At 32.3% G+C, this 25,065-nt stretch overlaps 1 protein-coding gene and 1 non-coding gene across 2 annotated transcripts; both read left to right on the top strand.

The window, feature by feature from the left end:
• The first annotated feature begins 2,230 nt into the window (after positions 1 to 2,230).
• On the top strand, positions 2,231 to 11,309 carry LOC139520559 (isatin hydrolase-like). The gene is made up of 3 exons (XM_071313331.1): positions 2,231 to 2,323; positions 9,459 to 9,641; positions 10,668 to 11,309. The coding sequence occupies exons 2-3, from the start codon at positions 9,460 to 9,462 to the stop codon at positions 11,290 to 11,292; spliced, it is 807 nt and encodes a 268-aa protein (XP_071169432.1). The 5' UTR covers positions 2,231 to 2,323; position 9,459; the 3' UTR covers positions 11,293 to 11,309.
• Positions 11,310 to 19,998: 8,689 nt separating this feature from the next.
• LOC139522156 (U6atac minor spliceosomal RNA) lies at positions 19,999 to 20,082 on the top strand. Its single transcript, XR_011664331.1, has one exon. It is a non-coding gene; the product is annotated as a U6atac minor spliceosomal RNA (small nuclear RNA).
• The last annotated feature ends 4,983 nt before the right edge of the window (positions 20,083 to 25,065 follow it).

Below are 25,065 nucleotides of genomic sequence, written 5' to 3'. Positions count from 1 at the left end.
CCGTTCACAATTAACAAAAACCAAAACGTAAAGTAACCTGATTTATTATTTGCATCTAATTGTTCTGTATTTGCCACCTAGCTATTTTGTCACGAATATATTCGATAAGGGTTTCCGGTAGCGCGGAACTGGAACTTGATTTTCTTCAGACTGGCAGTACCATCCTTGTCGAAGTGGGACGTTCCTTTGGCTGTGCGGGATGTACAAGTACACAGTCATATCCAGTCAGAATGCGGACTTTACAGCCGATGGCTCAATTACAGAAAGTGTCCTTTTGAAAATCAAAATTTCTTCTTCTATCAAATATCACCTCAATTTCCAGTCGCGTTCGATATTTTTTAATCTTCTTTCCGGACGGCCTCTATTACACGACTCGCCTATTGTATTTATTGTTAATTTGTAATCGTTTTGAATATGCATGCAATTTTTTCCACTGAATGCTATGAAACTAACAAGGGATATTTGTGTTGTGACTACTGATATTGCAACTGAATTTCTGCACTTTTTTGCATCTCAACCTGTTGTTATTCCACCTAGTAATAACAGGGAATGATTATTTACAAAATGTTCACCGATGAAGACGAAGGAAAGATAGACACTGTATGATACACGAGCTCACACTTATCACTCGCATGCAAAACAGGTTAGCAGTAACAATTAAAAGTAATAAAAGTACAGAATTAACTTGTGGAATGTGTCAACGAGACAACAATCCGACCAAAGGGTAAAAATAGCTGAAGGCAACCCATGGGTCTTCAACACAGCGAAAAATAGTAAACATGTTTTGATTTAGGCAGCAGTTGTTTCGAATATTCAAACCTGAATAATAATAAACACTGAACTATTTTAGAGAGAGTGACAGGTAGGAATTTTGCTTATTTCTAAAACTTTGTATAATGCACGAAATTCATATTTGAAGAAGAATATAGTAACATTTAACAAAAAAGATCTTTAGCTATAAACAATATCATTTTTGTTAATGAATGCCTTTGCTAACCATAAAAACATAGAATAAAAGTACATGACAAGTCACATCGACCATGTCAATTTTGTACTATTCCTAATTGTGATTTGTCTCTGGTGACAATGGAATTGCGTTGCGGCCAAGAAATACATGCAAACCAGAACACTAATATCATATCGTTGCGCCCGATCTCGCTTTTATTGAAAAAATAAATATCATGTATGAGTCAATAGAACAGCAACAAGATTTCAATATTGATAAATTATTGTTCCCTTTTATCATTAGAAAACCCTTTAATATACTCATTTACTATGTATATAAAGTAAAAGTACCGATATACCTTCACTTCATTTAAAAATGTCGACAAAGAAATCGTTATATGTTCATATTAGTCTATCAAACACCATTTTTTAATTTTGTCTAACTATGTCTTATAACGAATGTTATATTAGTAAAAAGTTTATCTAGCTATGAAACAAGGTTTAAACAACAATTTGTTTTCGTAAAATGCATGTACCAGTCAGGAATATGGCACTTGTTTCTCACTTGTTCCTTTGATTCATAGCGTTTGAATACTTAGTTTTAATAGTTTTCTTCTTTTTGAATTTGCCTTGGAGTTTGTATTTTTGTTATATTTTTTTCATGAAATGAAAGTAAGAACGGCAATATATCTTGAGATCTTGTCATTGACATTTAACATGATAACATGAGCAGCAATCATTCAGGAAATAATATTTTGCTACAAGTTGTCATCTTGCTGATTGGTTTAGGTCGTATGGTGATTCGGATATTCTGAAATATACGCCATGTGGTCTTTGAAGTTGTTTTTCAATTAGCAATCATATTTAACCTTCTGCCATTTGATAAGTGACTTTCCGTTTTGAATTTTCCTCGGAATTAAGTATTTTTGTGATTTTACATTATGGGTAGGATAACATCGTGGGGCCTTTGATTTGAAATCGATGAGCTTCAATCTTGCAATCATACTTAAATCTTCCCATTTGGATATTTTACAAAACTGTTTGCGGGGTTCAGTCTTTTATCTATTTATATTTTTATTATTTATTTTTTTATATTTGATTTAATCAAAATTGTATTTTATCACGATGTTGCCACAATTTTGACATGCGTACGACATCCACCAACTTAATCATTTTGCAATCAAGTAATGATTTTGAAAAAAATGCAGAATAATTACTATCTTTGCGCTCACAATACAAATAATGGTTCGTATCCTACATACAAGACAAGCAATTAGTATTTTGACGAAATCGTGTATAGTTACAAGGTGATCGTTCACACTTATCACAGAATAGAAAATGTTTGGTTATAAAGAATACCGTATGTCTTGGCCTTCAGGTAAGTTCATTTTCTATTGTTCATTGATAATGCAATGTCTTTATACCATATGATTTTGTTATGAAAATAAATTTGCTATTGACACAACCTCAAAATTGTTGGAAATATTGATAAGACCATACCCTTCATTGTGGCATCAGCAGTTAAACAAAATTAACAAGTATCAAAGTCTGCTACTTTTTTTCCTACTGTGTATTACACTTGTTTTAGGTTAAAGCTAATACAATAATTCAATTACTAAATTGCTAGAAAAAAATCGGAAAATGCCTATACTAAGTGAGGAACATGACAGTAATTTAGCAAAATTAAGTTTTAATATAAATTTGGCACTCTCATTAGTTTTAATACATGAAAGACGCATTATATAATCAAGATCAATGCATATTAATTAAAATGATAGATAAATAGAATGAGATAACATCATTTAAAGCAGTCACTTGCTGAAGTATTTTTCAATAATAACATTAAGGGTACCAATTTTTCTGCACGATGCGCATTTCGACAAAACATGTCTCTTCAGTGATGCTCGTGGCCAAAATATTTGAAATCCAAAGTTTATATAAAAGATGAAGAGCTATAATCCAAAAGGTCCAAAAAGTATAACCAAATCCGTGAAAGGAATCAGAGCTTTGCATGAGGGAGATAAATTCCTTAATTTTTGATAATTTCTAACAATTTGTAACAGCAGATTTTAAAACCACAAACAATCCGTATTTTCATGCCAGTACAGAAGTACAGGCTACTGGGCTGGTGATACCCTCGGGGACTAACAGTCCACCAGCAGAGGCATCTACGACGAACGGTCTCCGTCGTAAAGTAGATCTGCAAATTTGCTTACTTTCTCAGCGGGTTTCGGAGCCCTTCTTCTGTGACATCGTGGCAAAACGTCCAACCCTATTTTCAGCGTCCTAGACCACAGGATCAACTAGCATTAATCAGATATAGCAAGTAGATTGGGTATCTTTCACATCAGCTATTTTGGTCTGTCGTGACAGAATGATAGCGTTACTCCATAACAATTTGCTCTGGTGTTTTTTAATTTGGGTTTCCACCCTGAAATATTCAAATTTAGTTGTTTGGTAGGATAACTTCGTAACAAAACATATATATAAAATCTTTTGATATTAAATCAATGAGCATCGACCTAGATATTAAAACCAAGTTCAAAGGTCACTTTGATGTTTTTATTATCTGAACTTTGAATCAGTGAAGCTTGTGATGGAGTTACTTCATCAACTGTACACGTTTAACCGGAAGTCACCTGACTTGAACCAAGAAATAGTTTTCGAAAGTGGAGTAGATTGAGATTTCCCGCCAATATTATCATTTTTAAACCCTTTTTAATCAGAAAATCGAAATTATTTTTAGAGTAAAGATTAATAAACGCATGATATCCAATTTTATTTAAGAAATAATTGATACAAGGTATACTTTATTGTAGTTTTAACATGGGTCGGGATAAAATTCATGATTATTTTTGCCCGAGCGATAGTAAGGGCTAAAATAACACGAATATAATGCCTACCCATGTAAAAACTATAATAAATAGATATAGGAAGATGTGGTATGAGTGCCAATGAGACACCCATATTGTATCAATTATTTCGATTCTGATTAGGACAATAAAAGGACATTTCTATGTCCGATGTGTATAAGTGTAGAGGGTTTGTATAGGCTCTTTCATTAACATCCTTTTTTTTTATTGTAACAACAAGCAAACGACTGGCTATGTGATGTTTGAGTTGGAGGAGTTTGAACAGCCAGCATGGACGCTTTGTGGAATTTAGGTCAAATATGTCAATTTCGAATTGCAACACATGACAGTCATAATAAATGAATTAGTAACAACGTTTAAGAGTTTGGAAGTGTTTTAAGTTAATGAAATATATTAAATGCATGACAATCTGATAAAATCACTATTCTGTAGTGGTTAATATACGCATGTGCAAACAAATTTTATTGTATGTAGAGCATGGGTTTATTCACAAAGCGAAAGAAGCACGTCATATCAGAATTAAAGACAGAATGGTGTAATCATATATACATCAGGTTTGAAGACATAGTGAAATTATGTTGTTGGCATTACGAATTTTTATAGAGAGGTGTATATACGTACTTTCAAAACCGACTTGTTTTTACTGTAAACATTGTTTGTTTGCAATCCTCTTTGATTCATTTCTTTTTACTAGTTAAATTTGAATTTAATAGGTTTGTTTTGCAGCAACCTATGATAAATCGTATCTGTATGTTTTTGTGACTATTTCCCGATATTCATTGCTGCAGGTTATGCTCATTATGTTATTCAGGTGTTTATTTATGACATTGCATGTTCAATAAAACATCTTATACAAAAAGTATATGTTGCATACTTTAAGAGCCTTTTATGTATACGAATAAATTTTATTATCATGTTTTGGAGTTTACCGGTGTTTCATTGATCTTTTTTGACTAACTAGATTGAAGAAATGGTTCAGTTTAACATGTCTTTATTACTAGAAATTGACGTGCCTTTTCCCCCGTAATTACACTCACCAGAAATCAAAGGCACTTGTCTCAGATTCCGCCCTATATACCTTCATATAACACAAGGTGCTTAACTCGCATTTTTTGAAAAAAAGTCAGCCAGTCGCAAAATTTCGTTAAATGTCGATTTGTCGGTTGTCATCCCAACTAAAATTTGTTATGCCTGTAATCTCAATTGATTCTTCAACACAATGGTGTATGACGCTCTTGCTTTTGTTGTCGAAATCATCCGTAGCAGGCCTACTCAAATATGACAATCGTAATTATTCAGTCTACAGACGCCAAAAAAACGCATAAGCCAAATGTTTGAAAGCCAAGAATGTAGAACCGAAACATTTGAAGAGCTCTTGTAAACATTGACTGAGTATAATGTTATACAATTATATCAGGCTATTTTAGATTTCAAGCAACCTCTAAACACATAGGCTCAGCAGTATCCGACAAATGTGCGTTGTTATTAACATGACCATGTTCATTGTCAATCTTTTTGACTTTATATCTTCTAATTGTAAATTTTAGCTTAAATTTTCCTACACATAATTATCTATTGGTTTAAAATGTGTGTTTGTACTCATCCGACAATGGACTTCGTGTTTATCTGTCAAAGACAGTTTTTAGCATTATCGATAATCTTTACAAAAGACAATAGACAATAATCGCTAAATCAGTAGTTACATGTATTTCTTTATTTTAAGTTTTATGTGCTTCTTAAATAATTATTTTCAGTTTAAAAACGTACTTTAATCGTAAACACCGGACTCAATATTGTAAGATCATTTATTTACTTGTTAAATCGTTTATTAAGTTGTTAAACTTTATACCGACTTGATCTGATCTGTACCAAGTGTCTTTTTGTTGTTAGGATGTACTTATGGTATTAAACATTATGGTACAATTTCAGAGCAATTGAAATACTTATACACAACTTATTGTACTGACACTAAATTAATGCTTGTTTTGGGCACCTTTGGAACCTAAACCTTATGGACTATAACCCCCAAAATCAATCCCAAGCTTCCTTTTGTGGTTATAAACATTGTGTTATAATTTTATTTATTTCTTTTTGCTTATAGTTAAGTTATTATATGGAAACCATCTGTCTTCGGACGACGACGACAGGATACCTATTTAGGACCGCAAAAATTTCTGTGGTTGTATAAAAATTTCAAGCATGAACAATGAAATATAGTTTAAGAAATCGATAAGCCTAGATAGAGCTTATCATTTTTTTTAACATAATTGAACAAACATAATATGTTTGGTTCAAATTAAAATAGAATGCTTTTATCTCCCTAATACTTACATTGTACATAAGAGGTGATACTACTTTGACAAATCCTTGTACATGAGAGTTGTCTTTCAAATCTTTATTTTACAAAGAAAGAATTGCATAACAATGAACTGAGCTCAAAGCAAAGTAATTTAATAATACACTTAGACAAAGAGCTAAATCCAGTGATATACTTTGTACTACAGGTCCTTCGTGAACACCCATCGGCCAAAACCATATCTCAAGAACATTCCATACTACATGGTTGGATTCAGAATTCCTGAAAAAGACATGATTGTTTTATCGTATTTTAAGTATATATATGCACAGGTTAAAACTTTCTTGTGGTATAATCATTCAGTATCTAGCAACTATCAATTTGCTTTATGCACATATTGATATAGGTTTAGTGTACATCTGTTGGAAATAAGAACACACACACCTCCATCTAGTTTTAGCGGTCACGTCCACTTGTGTTTTTGATTATCTGATGAGTTAAGCCTTTTTCACAGATTTTTATATTTTATTCTTATGTGACCTATAGTTGTTAATTTCTGTGGTATTTTGGTCTCTTGTGGAGAGTTATCTCATTGGCAATCATATCATATTTTCTTTTTTTTATATATTGATAGCCGGTAAATAGTCTGGTTATACATTTCACATTATTGGCCTTTATTTTATACGAATTTCATAGGAAGACTGTAATTTTAATTGAATGTTCAAATATTTTGGTCACGAGCATCACTGAAGAGACATGTATTGTCGAAATGCGCATCTGGTGCAGGAAAATTGGTACCGTTAATGTTATTACTACCACTGGCTCGGTGCCTCTGCTGGTGGACTAGTAGTCCCCGAGGGTATCACCAGCCCAGTAGCCAGTACTTCGGTACTGGCATGAAAATACGTTTTTTTTTGTGTTATTAAAATTTGCTGTTACAAAATGTTAGAAATTATTGTAAATTAAGGAATGGTTCTCCCTCATGCAAAGCTCTGATTCCTTTCACGGATATATAGCTCTTCATCTTTTATATAAGCTTTGGATTTCAAATATTTTGGCCACGAGCATCACTGAAGAGACGTGTATTGTCGAAATGCGTATCTGGTGCAGGAAAATTGGTACCGTTAATGTTATTTATCCGAATTGATATCATAGAAAAACCGCCTCTCCAATAAGAGTGATAACTAGTCATTACATAGTAATTAACGGTCTATGTCGTTGAACGAAGTTTCGCTCGAAGTTACTCCATTGCAAATTTTACTTAATAATTTGATTAAGGGATTAAAAAACGTTTGAGCAATATTTTTCATAATTGATAGAAACACAAGAGAAGAACAACAGAATAACAGAAACACTGAACTGCTACAAAAACAGATGTCAACATACATAGAAACGGACTATATGATAACAACTGGCATAGTCCTGCTTTAGCACATGACATTTTACGAAAAAACTGCTATTATGGCTAGCAAACCTTCCCGCTTATATGGCAAAGTTAAAAACTACTGCTGGAATGACAACACTGCTCAACAGGAACACAATCATTCGAAAGAACACCGAGGGTAGAAACACATAATACACAGTAACTTCCGTTATATCACTTCTGAATAAGTCTGTTAAAAGGGAATGTTAGCTTTTAAGATGAATGTCGAAATTCATATTCTTTATATAGAAAATTACTATAAAAGATTTGATGTGAAATACATGAACGTACAGTTTGAGTAGCTTTGGCATATTTCCTTTCCTTGGAGATTATTGGGCAAGGCCTCCTCAGTTATAAAGTCTATTGAGTTCGTAACGTTTACTAGGTTTAATTGATAAATAAATTCTGATAAAGACAGTTGCACATTGTTTACTTGTAAAAGTTTGTGATCATTTCAGTTTGATTTGAACAATAATATATGGTATACGATTTTGTAATGATTGGCCTATGAATTTTAATAGAGATTAGTTTGTGCACTGAATTTTAATCGTGGTTCATAGATTTGGACTGTTTGTGTATATCAACATTAGGACACATAGACATGACGTAATTGTCTACTGGACGTTGAGACTTTAAATCGTTTAAAGAAAAATAAGGAATCGCCTTTTATATCTTGTATTTAGGTAGTCTCATTTTTGGTTTATGTATTGTCATTTTGTTTTTGGGACTAGATTTTGAATAATCGATAACAAATTGTTAGTGGTATTACAGGTGACTGATTCATATCACTTGATTGCTTTTCTTCCATGGATCACACTGTATAAGAAGCTCATGTGATTAAAACTCTAACTTGTTTAAGTTACCCTTTCATGAATATAATGCATCAAACAACATTGATTCAAATACCGTTTACTTACATTTATATGAAAATGTCTTTTATCTATTATATCTTATTATGTAATGTATGTAACATTTGCGTGTTCGAGGGATTGGCAATTATTAAACCTGAAAGTACAAAATGTAATATAATGTTTTAATATATGAAATAATGCTGATTTCTAAAAGATTCGATAAAACCTTTATCTATATTTTCGAACTAATATTTCAACGATTCGATCAAAGGAGTAGGGACAATAAGGCCCTTATTTGGCCAAACAATTACTGCAAATTTAAAAGTTATCATACATATTCTTAAATAACTGAAAATTTGACTGAGGTATAAGGTACTAAGGAAAACAAAACAAGTTTGACATCGAACAAGTTACCATGGCAACAAATCATGACTTAATTTGCATATTATGTGAAATTGCGTGATTTACCTTGCTTTTTCATCAAATTTTAAGTATATTTTAGTTTGAAAAAGTATGTGCGCTCCCAAGAAACAACTTTATATTTGGTGAGATTATGCCAATAGTTATAATAAAGCTTCTGTTAAATCATTTTATTGTTTCTTGGCTGCGCAGGATGTTTCCACAACGGAAATAAAAATAGAAAACATGTGTTACATCCTCTGACCATGCATATACTTTTAGCGTAATATTTAACGTACCATATATATAAAACGAGTTATAAACGAAAGCATTCTTTAATTGTACAGTTGTGTGATCAGATTTCTGTAGTTGTTGTCGTATTAGCAACTATTGTACATGTAAGTAAAACTAACTTACTAACTTTTACAGCATCTGTCATCATTACCTGCTACGACGCACAAATGAAGACGCTTTTAAACTGTTATGTTATCTTAAATCATTCAGGACTTTCTTCATCGTAACTCGTTATATCGTTTGTATCGTCAAATAGTATAGATTTAGTTAAATTTGTCATGGCTAGTACCCATATTACTCGAGAGTAGAACAAAAAAAAAACCCGGGAAATTTCAATATGATTATAAATGATGTGGTTTATTCTTGTCTATTTTTAGAATGTTGTTTGTGAAAGCATTGTTTGTGATTGCTGTTACTTATGCCTGTAATGAATGCGATCTTGATTTTCATGTCATAGATTTGACTCATACTATTGGACCGATGGAGGTTAAATTTCCAGACCAACCTCCATGGAACTTTACAATATTGACTAGAGGATTCAGCAGACGTGCACAAATTTGGTATGTACAATTAATTTTAAGATAAGTCACATTTGCTATCTCTATTATTTTTTGTGAAGGTTTTCAAGAACTTTTTTCTTTTCATATCTTTCTTCGATCTATTTTTTTTTGTAGCTTCTGTGCAATTCTAATTTTTTACCTCTCATTACTATTTGCTGCTGTTTTTTTTTAATTATCATAAAAAGTGAAATCACAAAAATACTGAACTCAGAGGAAAATTAAATCCAAAAGTCCCTAATCACATGGCAAAATCAAATGACAAAACACATCAAAAACGAATGGACAACAACTGTCATATTCCTGACAAGGTACAGGCACTCTAAAATTGTAGAAAATGGTAGATTAAACCTGGTTTTGTAGCGCTAAGCCTCTCACTTTGTACGACAGTCTCATCAAATTCCGTTATATTTACAATAATGCGTGAACTAAACAGAGAAAATAAATAACATAGTCAAAATATGGGTACAGCATATATTTACAGCATATATTTACAGCATAAATTTGCGTAACGTTTTTTCGCCTGATGGATTTTCCTCCTTTCCAATGACATGATTTGTTAACAAGATTTCACTACAGTACTGTACGTTTGTCCTCAATTTAGTCTTATTTGGAAATTTATGAAAGGTATGAACAAATAATTTGCCCTTTGTATCTATATTCTATTTAACCACGATATGAGTGGAATTACCTTAACATGTTTTAATAATTTCGTAATATCTGTAAAATATTTTTTTTCTCCTTTTCAATGACTTTATTTTATTCGTTCTACTTTAAAATTATTCATCATATAATCAGAGGTCTTTAATTAACCATAAATAATTGTGTACGATGGATTCATGTGGAAACTTATGTAACAATATGCATGCAACAATAGACATCGGAAAATAATGGGTTATATGATTTGACGTCTAAAAAATAGCAAAGGAAAGTTATTTGAAACAAAATATTAGAGGTATGTCAATCAATGCAAAACATGGATATTATTTTTTGTTCTCAATGATATTTCTTTACTTTTTCAAATTGTAGGCTAGAGTACAACTACTTTGGGTTGTCTGAACATACACTGACACATGTTGACGCACCTGGACATATGAATAGAAACAGAGCGCGCATGCATGAAGTTCGTATTGAAAATCTAATAGGCCCAGCTGTCATAATAAATGTGAAAAGGAAAGTTGCAATGAACCCTGGATATGGACTAACAATACAAGATCTACTAGACTGGGAGGCTCGATATGGTAGAATACCTTGTGGTGCCTTTGTTATAATGAACAACGGGTGGTCAAGAAGATATCCATACGCGAATAGAGTATTTAATACTAATAATATCTCAGATCCATCCAGCTTTCTTTTCCCAGCTTGGACTGTTGAGGCAGCTGATTGGCTTCTTTCTAACAGACGCGTCAAAGCTATTGGGACAGATGCACCATCACCTGATCTTAGAAGTCAGCCGCAAAGATTTCCGGTTCATGAACGCATATTCCGTGATTCGGTACTAGCACTTGAAGCTGTGGCTAACTTAGATAATGTTCCATGTCGTGGTGCAACCATTTTTGTACCTGCTCTGAAATTATATGAAGGAAGTGGTGCCCCAGCTAGAATGTTTGCAACAGTTCCGAGGCGTAAATGTAAAAGGAAAGCATATCAATAAATATTTATTTTAATATCTATGCGTATAACTTCTTTTTTTTCAGGTGGCAGGCACAATGACACAAAACAAATTTTGTCACCTTTCACTTTGATAAAAAAAAATGTTGCTTTTAAGATAGAGAATTCCAATCACACTATCGTTTTAATATATGATTATGAATTATAACTCACTGGATCTGTTACTCCGAATATACATGATCAAAATAACACTGCCTGCCTGGCAAAATACGTGCATTGAAAATTTTCATAGTATCTCTAAATGCCAATATGTAAGGCGGATGTTCACTTGTTTTGGACTAGAGCTATTATATAAAGTTTGTGTTCTTATAAGTTCTCTAATCAAAATTTAAAAACAATCAATAACATAGGACATAGATGAAAGTTGTTCAAATAACACTCTGTAATCTGGTTGTATTTTAAAAATGTCTGTATAGTCACTTTGTACGTCATGTACATGCGATTTTCAAAGTATCCCCATCTCGAATTCATTGGTGAATTTACCAGATAGAAATACATCTAAACAAAATTAAAAAAAGGAAACCTGGTGTCATTGCCAAATGAGACCACTATCAACCAGAGACCACATTATGTGGATGTTAGAAATTTTAAGTCTCATTACAGTTATTCGTTAAGCCTTCAATAATGACTAAACCAATTATGTATAATCAGTTATAAAAGGCCCCGACATGACAAAATATGAAACAATATCCACGAGATAGCTAACGGCGTAATATGTTACAAAGCAAAAAACGAGAATTAAAGGCTCCCGACTGCTGACAGGTATAAACATAATGTGACGAGGATGAAAATGTTTATGAAAGACTAGTCCTCTGTCATCTAGGGTGCTGGTGTGAAAAGTAAAATCACAAAAAAATGAACTCAAAGTAAAATTCAAAACAGAAAGTCCCTAATCAAATGTCACAATCAATCAAAAGCTCAACATATCAAACAATTGGACAACACCTGTTATATTTCTGACTTTGTACTGGAATTTTCTCATGTACAAAATGTTGAATAAAACCTGGTTTCATAGCTAGCTAAACCTCTCACTTGCACAACAGTTGTATTAAATTCCATTATATTGACAACGATGTGTGAACAAAACAAAACAGATATAATAGGTAAAAATGTCAAAAATAGAAGAACATCAGTCAACGTTGTGTTTTATAAACAAACCGATATATAAACAAACATTTACCATGACATAATAACACAATGACGGGATGTATAAGTAGAGAGCAATGTTACCTGCAAGAAAGAAACACAAAAAGGTACAGAAAAAAGACATATTAAGCAAAAACAAAACAAGATGTATAAGTAATCAAATGCATACCACCAAAAGGACAGACTAAACAGTGACAGAAATATTCATAAAAACAAATAAAAAAAACCTATAACACTTTATTAAGATGATAAACAAGGTCAGTACCCATAATCTATACTTCAAGATCTATAATCTTGTATTATTTGTGCAGACTTTTTTTTGACATACCCCTTGTTCATAAACTTTCTGCTTAGACACTGGTGACGTTTTATAAAGTCTGAGGAGCAGCTGCATTCCCTTGGATACCGAATAAGCTAGTTGGGAAATGTATATACCATATGCAGGTGAAGTTGGTATATTGGTACTAAATGGAAAAAAAATGATAATTTCTCAATTGAAATCGTCTTGTTTGTCATAGATTCTGGTACTGGGATGACCGCTTGTGCAAAATTCGAGGTTTAAGTCCAAATATGAGGCGGAGGAAGCAGTGTCTCTTGTTTCTCTGGGGAATATATTTATCGAACTAAATCAGAAACGTTTGGAATGTTAATGGAAAGAACATCATCAATATATTTGAATGTGAAATTAAATGATATGGCTTCTTTGATCTTCTTGTTTTTGACAAGTGTCTGATTCATGTGAAAATAAGAAGAGGTCGGCATGGAGAGGCGTTACATTCGTTCCCATAGGAATTCCGACAATTTATAGAAAAAGTTTATCTCAAAATTCAACATATATGTTGTCAATAAGAGCATGCCGATCACTTGTTCCTCTGTGAAACATGTTTTACCTTTTTGTTCACTACTAGCATAATATACCGTATGGTATCCCAAAGTAATAAATTATGCTACCATTTTTATGTTGAAAAGCATTATGGATTATTTCTTTTAGACATTTTTTTCAATTTCTCGTAGGGGGTGATGGTATACATGGTTGAAAAGTCAAAAGTTTTGATCGAACTAATTTTAGAAAAAGGATCGAGATTTAAAACCATCTTGAAGTGCTTGATAGTTTATAGAATCCGGATAAGGTTAGTACCACTATACTAGTTTTTTTCAGTATTTCTGAAGACCCTCTTTCACTGAGGACAGAATTTATGTCAATCGACAATTATTTAGTCGAACATGCAGATGAGCCGGCAATGTACCGTTGTTTGTATTGAAATTTGTTGTTCAATATAATGTTCATTGAAGTCATGAATGACTTACTTATGATTCGCCAAAATTTCATTGCAACAATCACAACATAAGAAAAAAGGTAAACATAAGTAAGAAACGACTGGTTCATTGCATAAGTTTCTGAACATCTATCTGACAACTATTACATGTTTTAACATAATGACTCACTGCATGTGTAACTTTGAACAAACTAAACTGATCCTAATATTATTAATTCTACATGTTAAAAGAAGACTTATAAAGGTAACAGTGGTATAACACTGTTCGAAATTCATACATCGATTGAGGAGAAAAACGTAGTTGTCTTGAAAAGGAATTTATATATATGTAAACAGACAACACTTTAATAATAAATGATTTGGTCAAAACTAGTATCACATAATGTTATAACTTAATTAATCAAACGAAACTGCTACTTGATGTTAATGTATTCCCTAGGGCATAACAACTCCCAGTGGTGATTAATAATTTGTTAAGCACATACTGTGCTATTATTTAGCCATAGACGATTTTTGCTGTGCTAATAAGCACTATAAAGTGCTATTTTGACCCTGTTAATTTTGGTATCTTTTAACTTTTGTGCTTTTTCAGTATTAAATGTCGCTAAAGACTATTCCGAATAATACTATTTTAAACCCGCCTCATGCTGCTGAGTCAAACGTCAGAAATTTCTTTGGAGGTGGACTTTTATTTGCTTTATTCCAATGGTTTTTTTTGTCTGTAATGATCGGATGATTTTTGATTGTCATGACTGATCTATAATAATCTCTGTCAAATTTATTTACAACTGTATTAAACTTAAACTGACGGAGACCTTGACATATAAAACAGACACCGTTTCTTTTGTTTAAGACCGGTTGCTAACCTTCGTTGTCTTTTGTATTCTTGTTGATTAGATTGTTTATTTTACTTTAGGTGGAATAGCAAGGCACATCTCTAAAGAAATCGTTAATCATTTTGTTTCCTTCTTCAAAACAAGCACTTGTCTCTGAAAACTTTCTGTTAAATTGCTGAAAAATATATAAGTTTTTTTTTAATTCAGAGACGTATGACTGCGTGTAACCCTTGTCGTTTCTTTGCTTATCCATGCATATCTGATGTTAATTCCATACTGTTTGAACAATTCTCCAGAAAAGTCACAAACAATACTCTTTAGCTAAAACTGACATACGTAAATCAAGACTGTTGTTCGGTGTGAGCCAATGCTCCGTGTTGAAGGCCGTACATTGACCGATAATGGTTTACTTTTTTGAAATTGTTATTTGGATGGAGAGTTGTCTCATTGGCACTCACACCACATCTTCCTACATCTATTTATATAAAAGAAGCTTGCAATTTAAACTCTTTTAAATATATTCCTGTAAAACTCATCGAATGCCGATCATGTGCTCTGGTTAAACTAATAACTTATCTTGTGAATCTATCAATTTCAATTGGGGTTGTACCAGAAGAACGAAAACTAGCCAGAGTGAGACATTCATTATAGAGAAGAGATGATAAGAAATTAAGAAATTATAAGCCAATGTTTAAGGTGTAATACCACCATTGATTTTCCCCTATTAGTAAAATTGAGAATGGAAATGGGGAATGTGCCAAAGAGACAACAACCCGACCATAGAAAAAAACAACAGCAGAAGATCACCAACAATTCTTCAATGTAGCGAGAAATTCCCGCACCCGGAGACGTCCTTCAACTGGCCCCTAAACAAATATATACTAGTTCAGTGATAATGAACGCCATACTAATTTCCAAATTGTACACAAGAAACTAAAATTAAAATAATACAAGACTAACAAAGGCCAGAGGCTCCTGACTTGGGACAGGCGCAAAAATGCGGCGGGGTTAAACATGTTTGTGAGATCTCAACCCTCCCCCTATACCTCTAGCCAATGTAGAAAAGTAAACGAATAACAATACGCACAAATTCAGTTCAAGAGAATTCCGAGTCTGATGTCAGAAGATGTAACCAAAGAAAATAAACAAAATGACAATAATACATAAATAACAACAGACTACTAGCAGTTAACTGACATGCCAGCTTCAGACTTCAATTAAACTGACTGAAAGATTATGATTTCATCATATGAACATCAGGCACAATCCTTCCCGTTAGGCGTTTAGTATCATACCATCCTAACATATATGAGAAGAACATAACCCGTGTCATGCCAACAACTGGTTTTTGAATAAATGTGTTTAGTTCCGATGCAAAGACCCTATAAGTGAATCAATATTAACGCCAAAATATGCAATCTTTAATGACCTGACAACAGTATCGTAACTATATCCCTTCTTAATAAGTCTATTCAAAGGTTTTGTTAGTTTTTGAAGTGAATACTGACACCTTTGTGCTTTATAAAGAATATTTCCATAAAAAATTGGATGTTAAATACCTGAACGTATAAGAAGTCTGCATGTTGAGCTATATTTACGAATGATGTCCTTATACCGATGATAAAATTTAGCAAATGTTTTGACTAGTTTGTGATATCGAAAACCCTGGTGTAATAATTTTTCAGTAATACATAAATTTCTCTCGTTAAAATCTAAAACATTGTTACATACACGAGCGAATCGTACAAGTTGAGATATATTAACACCGTCTTTGTTAAATTTGCACTTTTAAAAAAAATCTGTAGAATTTATCTCTTTCAAATAAAGAAATACTTGGCATGAGTAAAGTTTTATCCTGTCCAGTACTATAAAAAAAAAATTCACAAAATATTTCATTGCATATAAGAAAATAACCATCACTGGAAGGTAACCAATCAAATTTCTCCCCTTATTTTATCTGTGTACAGGTGTAATACCACCATTTATTTTCCCCTATTAGTCTTTGTTAAATTTGCACTTTTCAAAAAAATCTGTAGAATTTATCTATGTTTCAAATAAAGAAATACTTGGCATGAGTAAAGTTTTATTCTGTCCAGTACTATAAAAAAAATTTCACATAACATTTCATTGCATATAAGAAAATAACCATCACTGGAAGTTAACCAATCAAATTTCTCCCCTTAATTTATCTGTGTACAAGGTTTAGTCACCATGTAACCTCAAGATTATAAAATATTCTATAGAAATCTCAAATAAAAAAATAATGGTGCTTTGAAATACCCAAGACATATGTTTATGACACAGAAATCTTTTACTGCAATAAAATGTAGAATTATTTACCTACAACTGTCAAATTCAAGGGAATATTTCTTTTCGACCTATTTTCGTATACAACCGGATGTAACGTACCATGATTTGGTGGTATTACACCTAAAGTCTTACGGAAAAGAGAGCGAAAATGCTATCCCGTTCACTAATGACATAACAGTGCTACCTGATGATAATCCATTATCTGACGTCACACTGGAAATCTGCTGAATAATCGTGCTGCAGAAAATGCATTGCCACGTTTCACAAAATTATTGAACCTGCTTAATTTATAAAGTGAATTAAAACTTACGGTAGTTGCATTTCATCGTATAGTTATGATTAAGCTCATGGATATTTGTGAAGTTGATATGTTCCTTAGTATAAAAAAAAAAAAGATTTATAGATATGTGGGAACTTCAAAAGGACCAAAAGTCATATAACTGAATTTTGCAATGCGTATAAAATTGTTTGTCGTGACGTATGTGTAAAAGTATATTGATGACTGCTAACGATTAACCAAGTGAATGGAGACGGGGAATGTGTAAAAGAGACGACAACCCAACAAAAGTAGAAAACAGCCAAATGCGATTAACGGGTATTAAACGCATCGTGAAAATTCCGCACTCGGACGAGGATTTCAGCTGGCAGCTAAACTAAGAATATTCATCAGTATATGCGAAAATTGGAACTTTAAAAATTTGCTGAAATTATTCTTGAATCATTAAAAGTTTCGGTCTAAGTTTCCTGAATACCATGAAGGTTTGACAAAGTTATCAAAACTATGAAACTTGGATTCAAGTGATCAGTTTAACAAAAAAATCTTACAACAAAATTGACTATGAGTCATTAATAATACTTACAATCACATTAAGTCGTAAGTTTTTTTGTGAAACTGCTGATCAGATCAAATGCGAAATACAAAAAAAAAACTATGTGCTTTTATCAGTAAAGTATGTGGATAATAATGTTTGCTCTGGATAGTGTCTACTAAAAGATCATGAATATATTACACAAAAAGGACCGATTCATGAGTAAATGATACCTAATTCAAAGCCAATCTAAAATTGATAAGTTAACCAAGCCTTCCAAGACGTTAATAAGAAAAAGTGTAAATACTTCAGTCTGACACCCATGGTCTTTGTAAAGTTATCTACAAGATGAATGACTAAAGTGTTTATAACTATTTAGTCACACATAATTAGTTATATCTTAGAGGATTATAAACAAAATCAATGTTGCCACTATGTTTATGGATCTTATCTAAGTTAGGGATTTCTATAAATGATATAACCATAAAAAGTAGGATGCAGTATCCTGCTTGTTTTAAGGATTTTAAAGATCCAGGCTTCAAAACCAGTTAGATGTATAACCGAAAGAACTTGATGTAGATTGTATATAAGTATATATGGTAACGGAGTCCCTTCCTATGTAATGGACAAGTATACAACGGCCGAGTCAAGACTCTGAAATTTCAAATAAGGATCATTGCGAATTCGAACCTAATAAGTTCATGTAATACAAGTGAATTCATTTGGTTTTCATTAGATATGAATTGTATACATTTCAAAGCAATTGAAATTTAATATTATCTCATAATCTAAAACTTTGAATTAAAAAATTATATAACGAAATGTGAAGAAGGGATACGAACGAAAGTCAGCCTACGACATTCCATGAAACTACCTGACTTGATTCGAATATTTTAATGGACACATATTTTTTTTAAATATGACTAACAAATATTCATAAATTAAAATACATAATTTCTTCGATCATAATCGGTTAGAACTAGCTTAGAATATGAATTAAAAAAAAAACAGTCAGTAATATCAGAATATATAAGGATCGGGAACATTCTGGAGGCTGCAGTCCGATAACATTATGAATCTTTCCTTTTTTTGTTTTTATTTATATGCTTCTTTTTATGACTTTATTGCAGTATTGATTTCTTTATTTTAGATTTTTTTAGGTGCAAAAGCAGAAGCGCATCATACCAAAAATTGAAGTGCCTTACGATTATTGACTACCATTCATTACGGATTATAATAAAACATACATGCAATTGAATTATTAGACGATAACATTTCAGATTTCTGATATGATCAATTGGTTCACTGATATTTATTACAAAGTACATTCATCATCAAAATGTTTTCTCCGCATCAATTTTTATCTTTCTAATTTTCTTTAAAAAAAAATGAATGTTAACTTATGCACATTTTTACCTTACTTATTGTACATTAAATATATATTTAACTGTAAGAATAGAATAAATGTATCTTTTAAAAAAGTAATTATATCAGGAATACACCATTATGATATTATTTTTTTCTCTCTTTTCTTTATATTGTAAATGTATTTCTACTGTTTTATGAAAAGGCGACGGTGGTGGTTGGTTGTTGGTCTCATTCCTTAGTCAATTCTCCAATTCGTCATTAATAATATTGACAGAAATCTGGATTTATATTTATATCTTCTAAATAGATCATGAAGATATACATTGACACATTTATTCATCAATGTGACAAAAACATTATGTATACATTAAAATTCCAATTTTCATCAATCAAAATATTTTAATTTGAATATCAATTAAAAACATTTTTATATAACATTCTCAGAAACTAATAGACGCGAACAATCTAGAGACCGCAGTCACTGGGTAAGACAATCATTACTTATTTTCATAATTTTTTTAAGGGAGATAGGTTCGTTTTAAAAAAGATTGTCATTGGTTATATAGTCTCTCTTTTCTTTACAGACCATATTCTGTGTATACTTAAAAAACTAATAATTAAAAAATACATAGATTATTATTATTATTATTACTTTAATCTTATAGTTACAACTAAATGACTTGTTATTGAAAAATTAAAATATAATAATATTAGAAATTCAAATATTGGGAAACAAAAGTCTCACAAGAAACCACATACTTCAATAACATGGTAGTTTTATATATTTCAGTTTATTTCTATCTGAAAGTAATTGGGTTTTATTTCTATGAAATCTTTTACGTAGTTGCCAATATCAATGCACATACAATTAAGGATACATTAAATAGTGTCTATTTCTATTTTGCTGAACATATAATTTTCTCCGAAGTAAGAATCCATTCTAGCGCTGTAAGAAAGGAGAGAAGATTAACACCTTCTTCAATAAGGACGGAAGAGAGATTTTTTGTCTCTTGTCTTTCTACTTTTTGATAAGAAGAAAAAGAGAATATTTAATGTGTTATATGCAGCCATTCTACTATTTACATTTTTGAATTATATATATGATTGCATGAGTAGTTTGTAATTTTTATTTATGATATATGTAGACGTTTTTGCTTTAGGTCTGAGAAGAATTGATCGTTGAAAGAGTTCAAGATGAGGTTTATGATTCTTTTTCTAATTATAGGACTAGTTAAAACACAAGGTGAGTATAGACTGTATATATTTAAGTTATAGTATAATTAATCTCATCATAGATACCAAGATTGAAATTTTATATTAACGACGCGTTTCGTCTACAAAAAAACTCATCAGTGACGCTAGAATCACAAAATATTAAAATGGCCAAATAAAGTACGAAGATGAGAGCACAGAGGACCAAATATTCCTAAATATTTTGCCAAATACAGCTGAGGTACTCTATTCCTTAGGAAGAAAATCCTTAGTATTTCAAGAAATCAAAGTGTTGTTATCAGTCAATTTATAATTATCAACATATCAATGATAACTCAAGTCAACACAGAAGTGCTGACTACTGTGCTAGTGATACTCTAACGGAATTAAAACTCCAACTGCAGTGGCATCGACCCAGTGGTTGTAAATAAACTCATCATAGATACCAGATAGATAAAACATACCTTTTCTTGAAGTAAACTTATAAACTGAATAAAAACCTACAAGACAAAATATCGACCCAAGTAAACAGCTTCAGGTCAGCTAAACCTTGCTAGACCAAGTTTCAACCTTCACGACATCGTATAATTCATTGACTAAGAATTAACAGAAGGAATATATCTTTTCAATAGTACCAATGTCCAAGAACAGACAACTGGCAGGAACACTAATCATCTTCATTTTAAAGTAAAATAATATTATAAATAAAGAAGAACATTGCAATGATTTTCTTATACCCGTTTTGTCATTAAACATTTAGATGTAATTGCCGAGTAGACTTATAGCCAGAGCATTGAATGATTTTTTTTATTATACATATCAATGTATTTTATATGTAAACATATATAAAACCTTCAATATCAATTTGATCACGGAAACAAATAAATAAAAATATACCACATATGTACTAGACTAGTCGAATATTACATTTTATTATTTGTCTATTATTGATTGTTACATTTCCAAATGTGTTTTGTTATATTTTTCAAAGAACTGAACTTTAAAAAGCTATTAACTGCATTACTAGCGTTCATTATCATTTGAGTAGTTATAGCATTAAAATAACACGAAGTTCTCCAATTACAAGACATAACTATATCTTACCAAGTTACAATAATGGTTCACTAACTTAAGATGAGTATACATCTTTCAATTGGACATACTTATATATTTGTATTTTTCTCTGGAAGTAGAACACATGATATTTTACATTCTTTTGTTATAACTCTCGTCCTGTGTATCCTAATTAATATTTATAATATACATTCCGAAACTCGAAATAACAAATATACCAACTACATGTTTTATTATTATTCAATACATTAGAATACTTGAATCTATTTTAGACACCGATTCAAACAGTTTTTCAGACTCTACCGATTCAAATGATTGGTCAGACTCAACCGATTCTAATGACTGGTTAGATACTGATTCAAACGACTTTTCAGATTCAGCTTCATCAACTGAATGGTCAGATTCTGCTAACTCGAACGATTTCTCTGGATCTTCGGACGATGATTCCGGATCCTCCGATGAAGGCTGGAGGAGCCGACTTGCAACAACCCGCAGACTTAATGCTCGTGGACAGTGGATAAACCGTAGAGGTAACGTTGTGAGAGCCTTGAACAATCGCCTTATTCCAAATTTAGGACAAGCTAGTTTTATGAGACAAGCTAGTCCTTGGACAATTATTAGACCAGGATCGAGTTTATGGAATAATGTTATGAGGGGAACCGGAGTTCGATTAGCTGTGCGTGGACAGTTCAATAACATAAATACAAACAGACTACCTCAATTAAATAGAAACATACTTGCTCAAATGAATACAAACAGACTAACCCAAACGAATACCATCAGTCCAGGTAGAACCAATTGGGGCCGTGCTGGTAGAAATTTTGCAACAAGGTTTCCAAGACGAGATTTAAGGGGAAGAACACTGTCATCTTGGATCATTCCTGGTATAATCGGAACAACTCTTAACAGGACACCCAACTGGAGATCAAATACAAGATTTTCAAGCATAAGACGTCAACCTTCCCGCCTAAACTCCCGACGAAGAACAACAAATATTGCAAGAAATTCTTCATTGAGAAGAAGACAATTCAATAGAACATCGCCTTCCAACGCGAGATCTAGATTTGGTCCCGGACGAAGGATGACGACAGGTGGGTCCTCTTTGAAACGTATCGTGGTAAGACAAACAAGTCCACCATACAGATTAGTTTACAAATATGTTTCAAAATAGTTTCATGCCAATAGAGCTTTCTGCTGAGTTGAAATAAAGTTTAAACTCCAATTGTTCATGTAATATGACTCTTAAAAGCTGCACAAAATGTGTAATCTGTTTATTTTTTATATTTTAGTTTCCAAATAAACTATAATTGTAAATCGACAAATAATTGAGTTATCTCTTTTTTAACGAAATATTACTTATTGAGTTCTGTTTTTCGAATAGTGTGTATAAAAATAACATTGAATCGGCAAAAACGTTCTTAAGATCATCAAATATCAAATTTCAAAAATCCTAGTTAATTAGTTTTTGATACACATATTTCCGTTTTTATGCTGTAAAATGATAACAGGGTCACCGACTTCGTTATCATTGTAAACTTCATTTAAAGTGATGACCTGGGTGAAAAGTCGAAAACGTATTTAAAAAATTAAGGACTTCGGTGTTAATTCAAAAATTGGGAAATTCATTTAACCTGAATGTTAGACTTTCTTAACTAACAGAAAGGTGATTTTAAGCGTTACGTCATAGCTATGTTAGCAATTTGACGTTGTTTTTTTTTTGGGATGTTTTTCACTACTAACTAGGTAACAGATTGAATACAACGCAAAAAAAGCTCGGTGACCAAATGATTACAGTCACCAACCAGACGGCAAACTTTCTCGATGAATTTAAAAATCTGGTATTAACTAGCATTCGGCAATGTCATAACTTGGAAAAGTAAGCGGAGTTGACGCTACAATTGAACATCTTTTGACACATTTGATACAACTATTTCATAATGGTTTTTCATATAGTGATGACGTCAGTGAAAGTGAGGACAACGTTGAATAATTCCATACTTCGAAGGGCTTTTCCGAAACTACTTTCATCAGGAATGCTCAAAGCTTAGTATTAGAAAGCGTAGGATGTAAAAGTACCGAAAAAGTAATTGAAGAGCTTTAAGACAAAAATACCTAAAAGTGATCACAACAACTTTACCATTTAGAATCCCTAGTTCAGCAGCTCCTTAGGAACTAGCAATTCTCGATTACGACAATCATTTTAAAAAGAAGATGACAAAAAATACTAAACTACGAGGAAAATTCAAAACTTAAAGTCTCTAATCAAATGGCAAAATTAAATGCCCAAACACATGAAATGAATGAATAACGACAGTCATATTTCTGTTTTTGTACAGGAATTTTCTTATGAAGAAAATGATGGATCAAACATGGTTTTATAGCTATCTAAGCCACCCACATATATGACAGTCGCATAAAATTAATTTATTGCCAACAATGTGGGAACAAAACAAAACGACATAATAGATAAACATGTCAAAAGTAGGCGTACAGTAGTTATAATCGTAATCACCAAACAAAAACCTACAAATATGATTACAAAGAAATATAAAAAGACATATAGGCAAAACCGAGAGACAAAAATACAAAATAGCACAATAACACAATGACTGGATGTGTAAATATCGAGTCACATTAATTGGATATCACCTAAAAAAAAGACAAAACGGTAAAAGTAATTATTTAACAGGGACAAATAAAAATAAGCTTTAACACATAATTTAGATGATCAACAACGTCATTGCCTAGAATCTATACTTCGAGGTCATTGTGTGTTTTTTTGTGAAGTTGATAATGAATATTTATCCTGAAGACATCTTCCGTTGAACGTATTTAGTATTTAGAAAGAGGAAACGTTCTTTATGGGGCTGACTTCATGCAGGAACTTCTTAGGAAGAACGATAAGAAGTTAGCACTATCTTTTAACTCTACTTTTCGCTATATAGATGATGTTCTTGCACTAAATAATTCAAAATTTGGTGACTATGTGGAACGCATCTATCAAATCGAGCTAGAGATAAAGGATACTACAGATACAGTTACGTCGGCCTCATATCTTGACTTACATCTAGAAATTGACAACGAGGGTCGGTTGAAAACAAAACTTTACGACAAAAGAGATGATTTCAGCTTTCCAATTGTGAACTTTCCATTTCTAAGTAGCAACATTCCAGCAGCACCTGCATACGGGGTATATATCTCCCAATTGATACGATATTCCCGTGCTTGCATTTCCTATCATGATTTTCTTGATAGAGGGTTGCTGCTCACAAGGAAGCTATTAAACCAAGAGTTCCAAATGGTGAAGTTGAAATCATCCCTTCGTAAATTTTACGGACGGCATCACGAGTTGGTTGACCGTTATGGAATAACCGTATCACAAATGATATCGGATATGATCCTTACGTCGTAACTACAATCCCCTTCCCTTTCCTGAATGTGACCTACCGAATTAGACTTTTTACCGGATTTGTTATCACATAAGCAACACGACGGGTGCCGCATGTGGAGCAGGATCTGCTTACCCTTCCGGAGCACATGAGATCACCCCTAGTTTTTTGGTGGGGTTCGTGTTGTTTATTCTTTAGTTTTCTATGTTGTGTCGTGTGTGCTGTTGTTTGTTTGTCTTTTTCATTTTTAGCCATGGCGTTGTAAGTTTGTTTTAGATTTATGAGTTTGACTGTCCCTTTGGTATCTTTCGTCCCTCTTTTGAAATAATACTGGT

This window comes from Mytilus edulis, chromosome 4, assembly GCF_963676685.1.
Source record: "Mytilus edulis chromosome 4, xbMytEdul2.2, whole genome shotgun sequence".
Taxonomy (NCBI): Eukaryota; Metazoa; Mollusca; class Bivalvia; order Mytilida; family Mytilidae; genus Mytilus; species Mytilus edulis.
The sequence above is the reverse complement of the archived record's forward strand: the minus strand, read 5'-3'. Positions and strand labels throughout refer to the sequence as shown.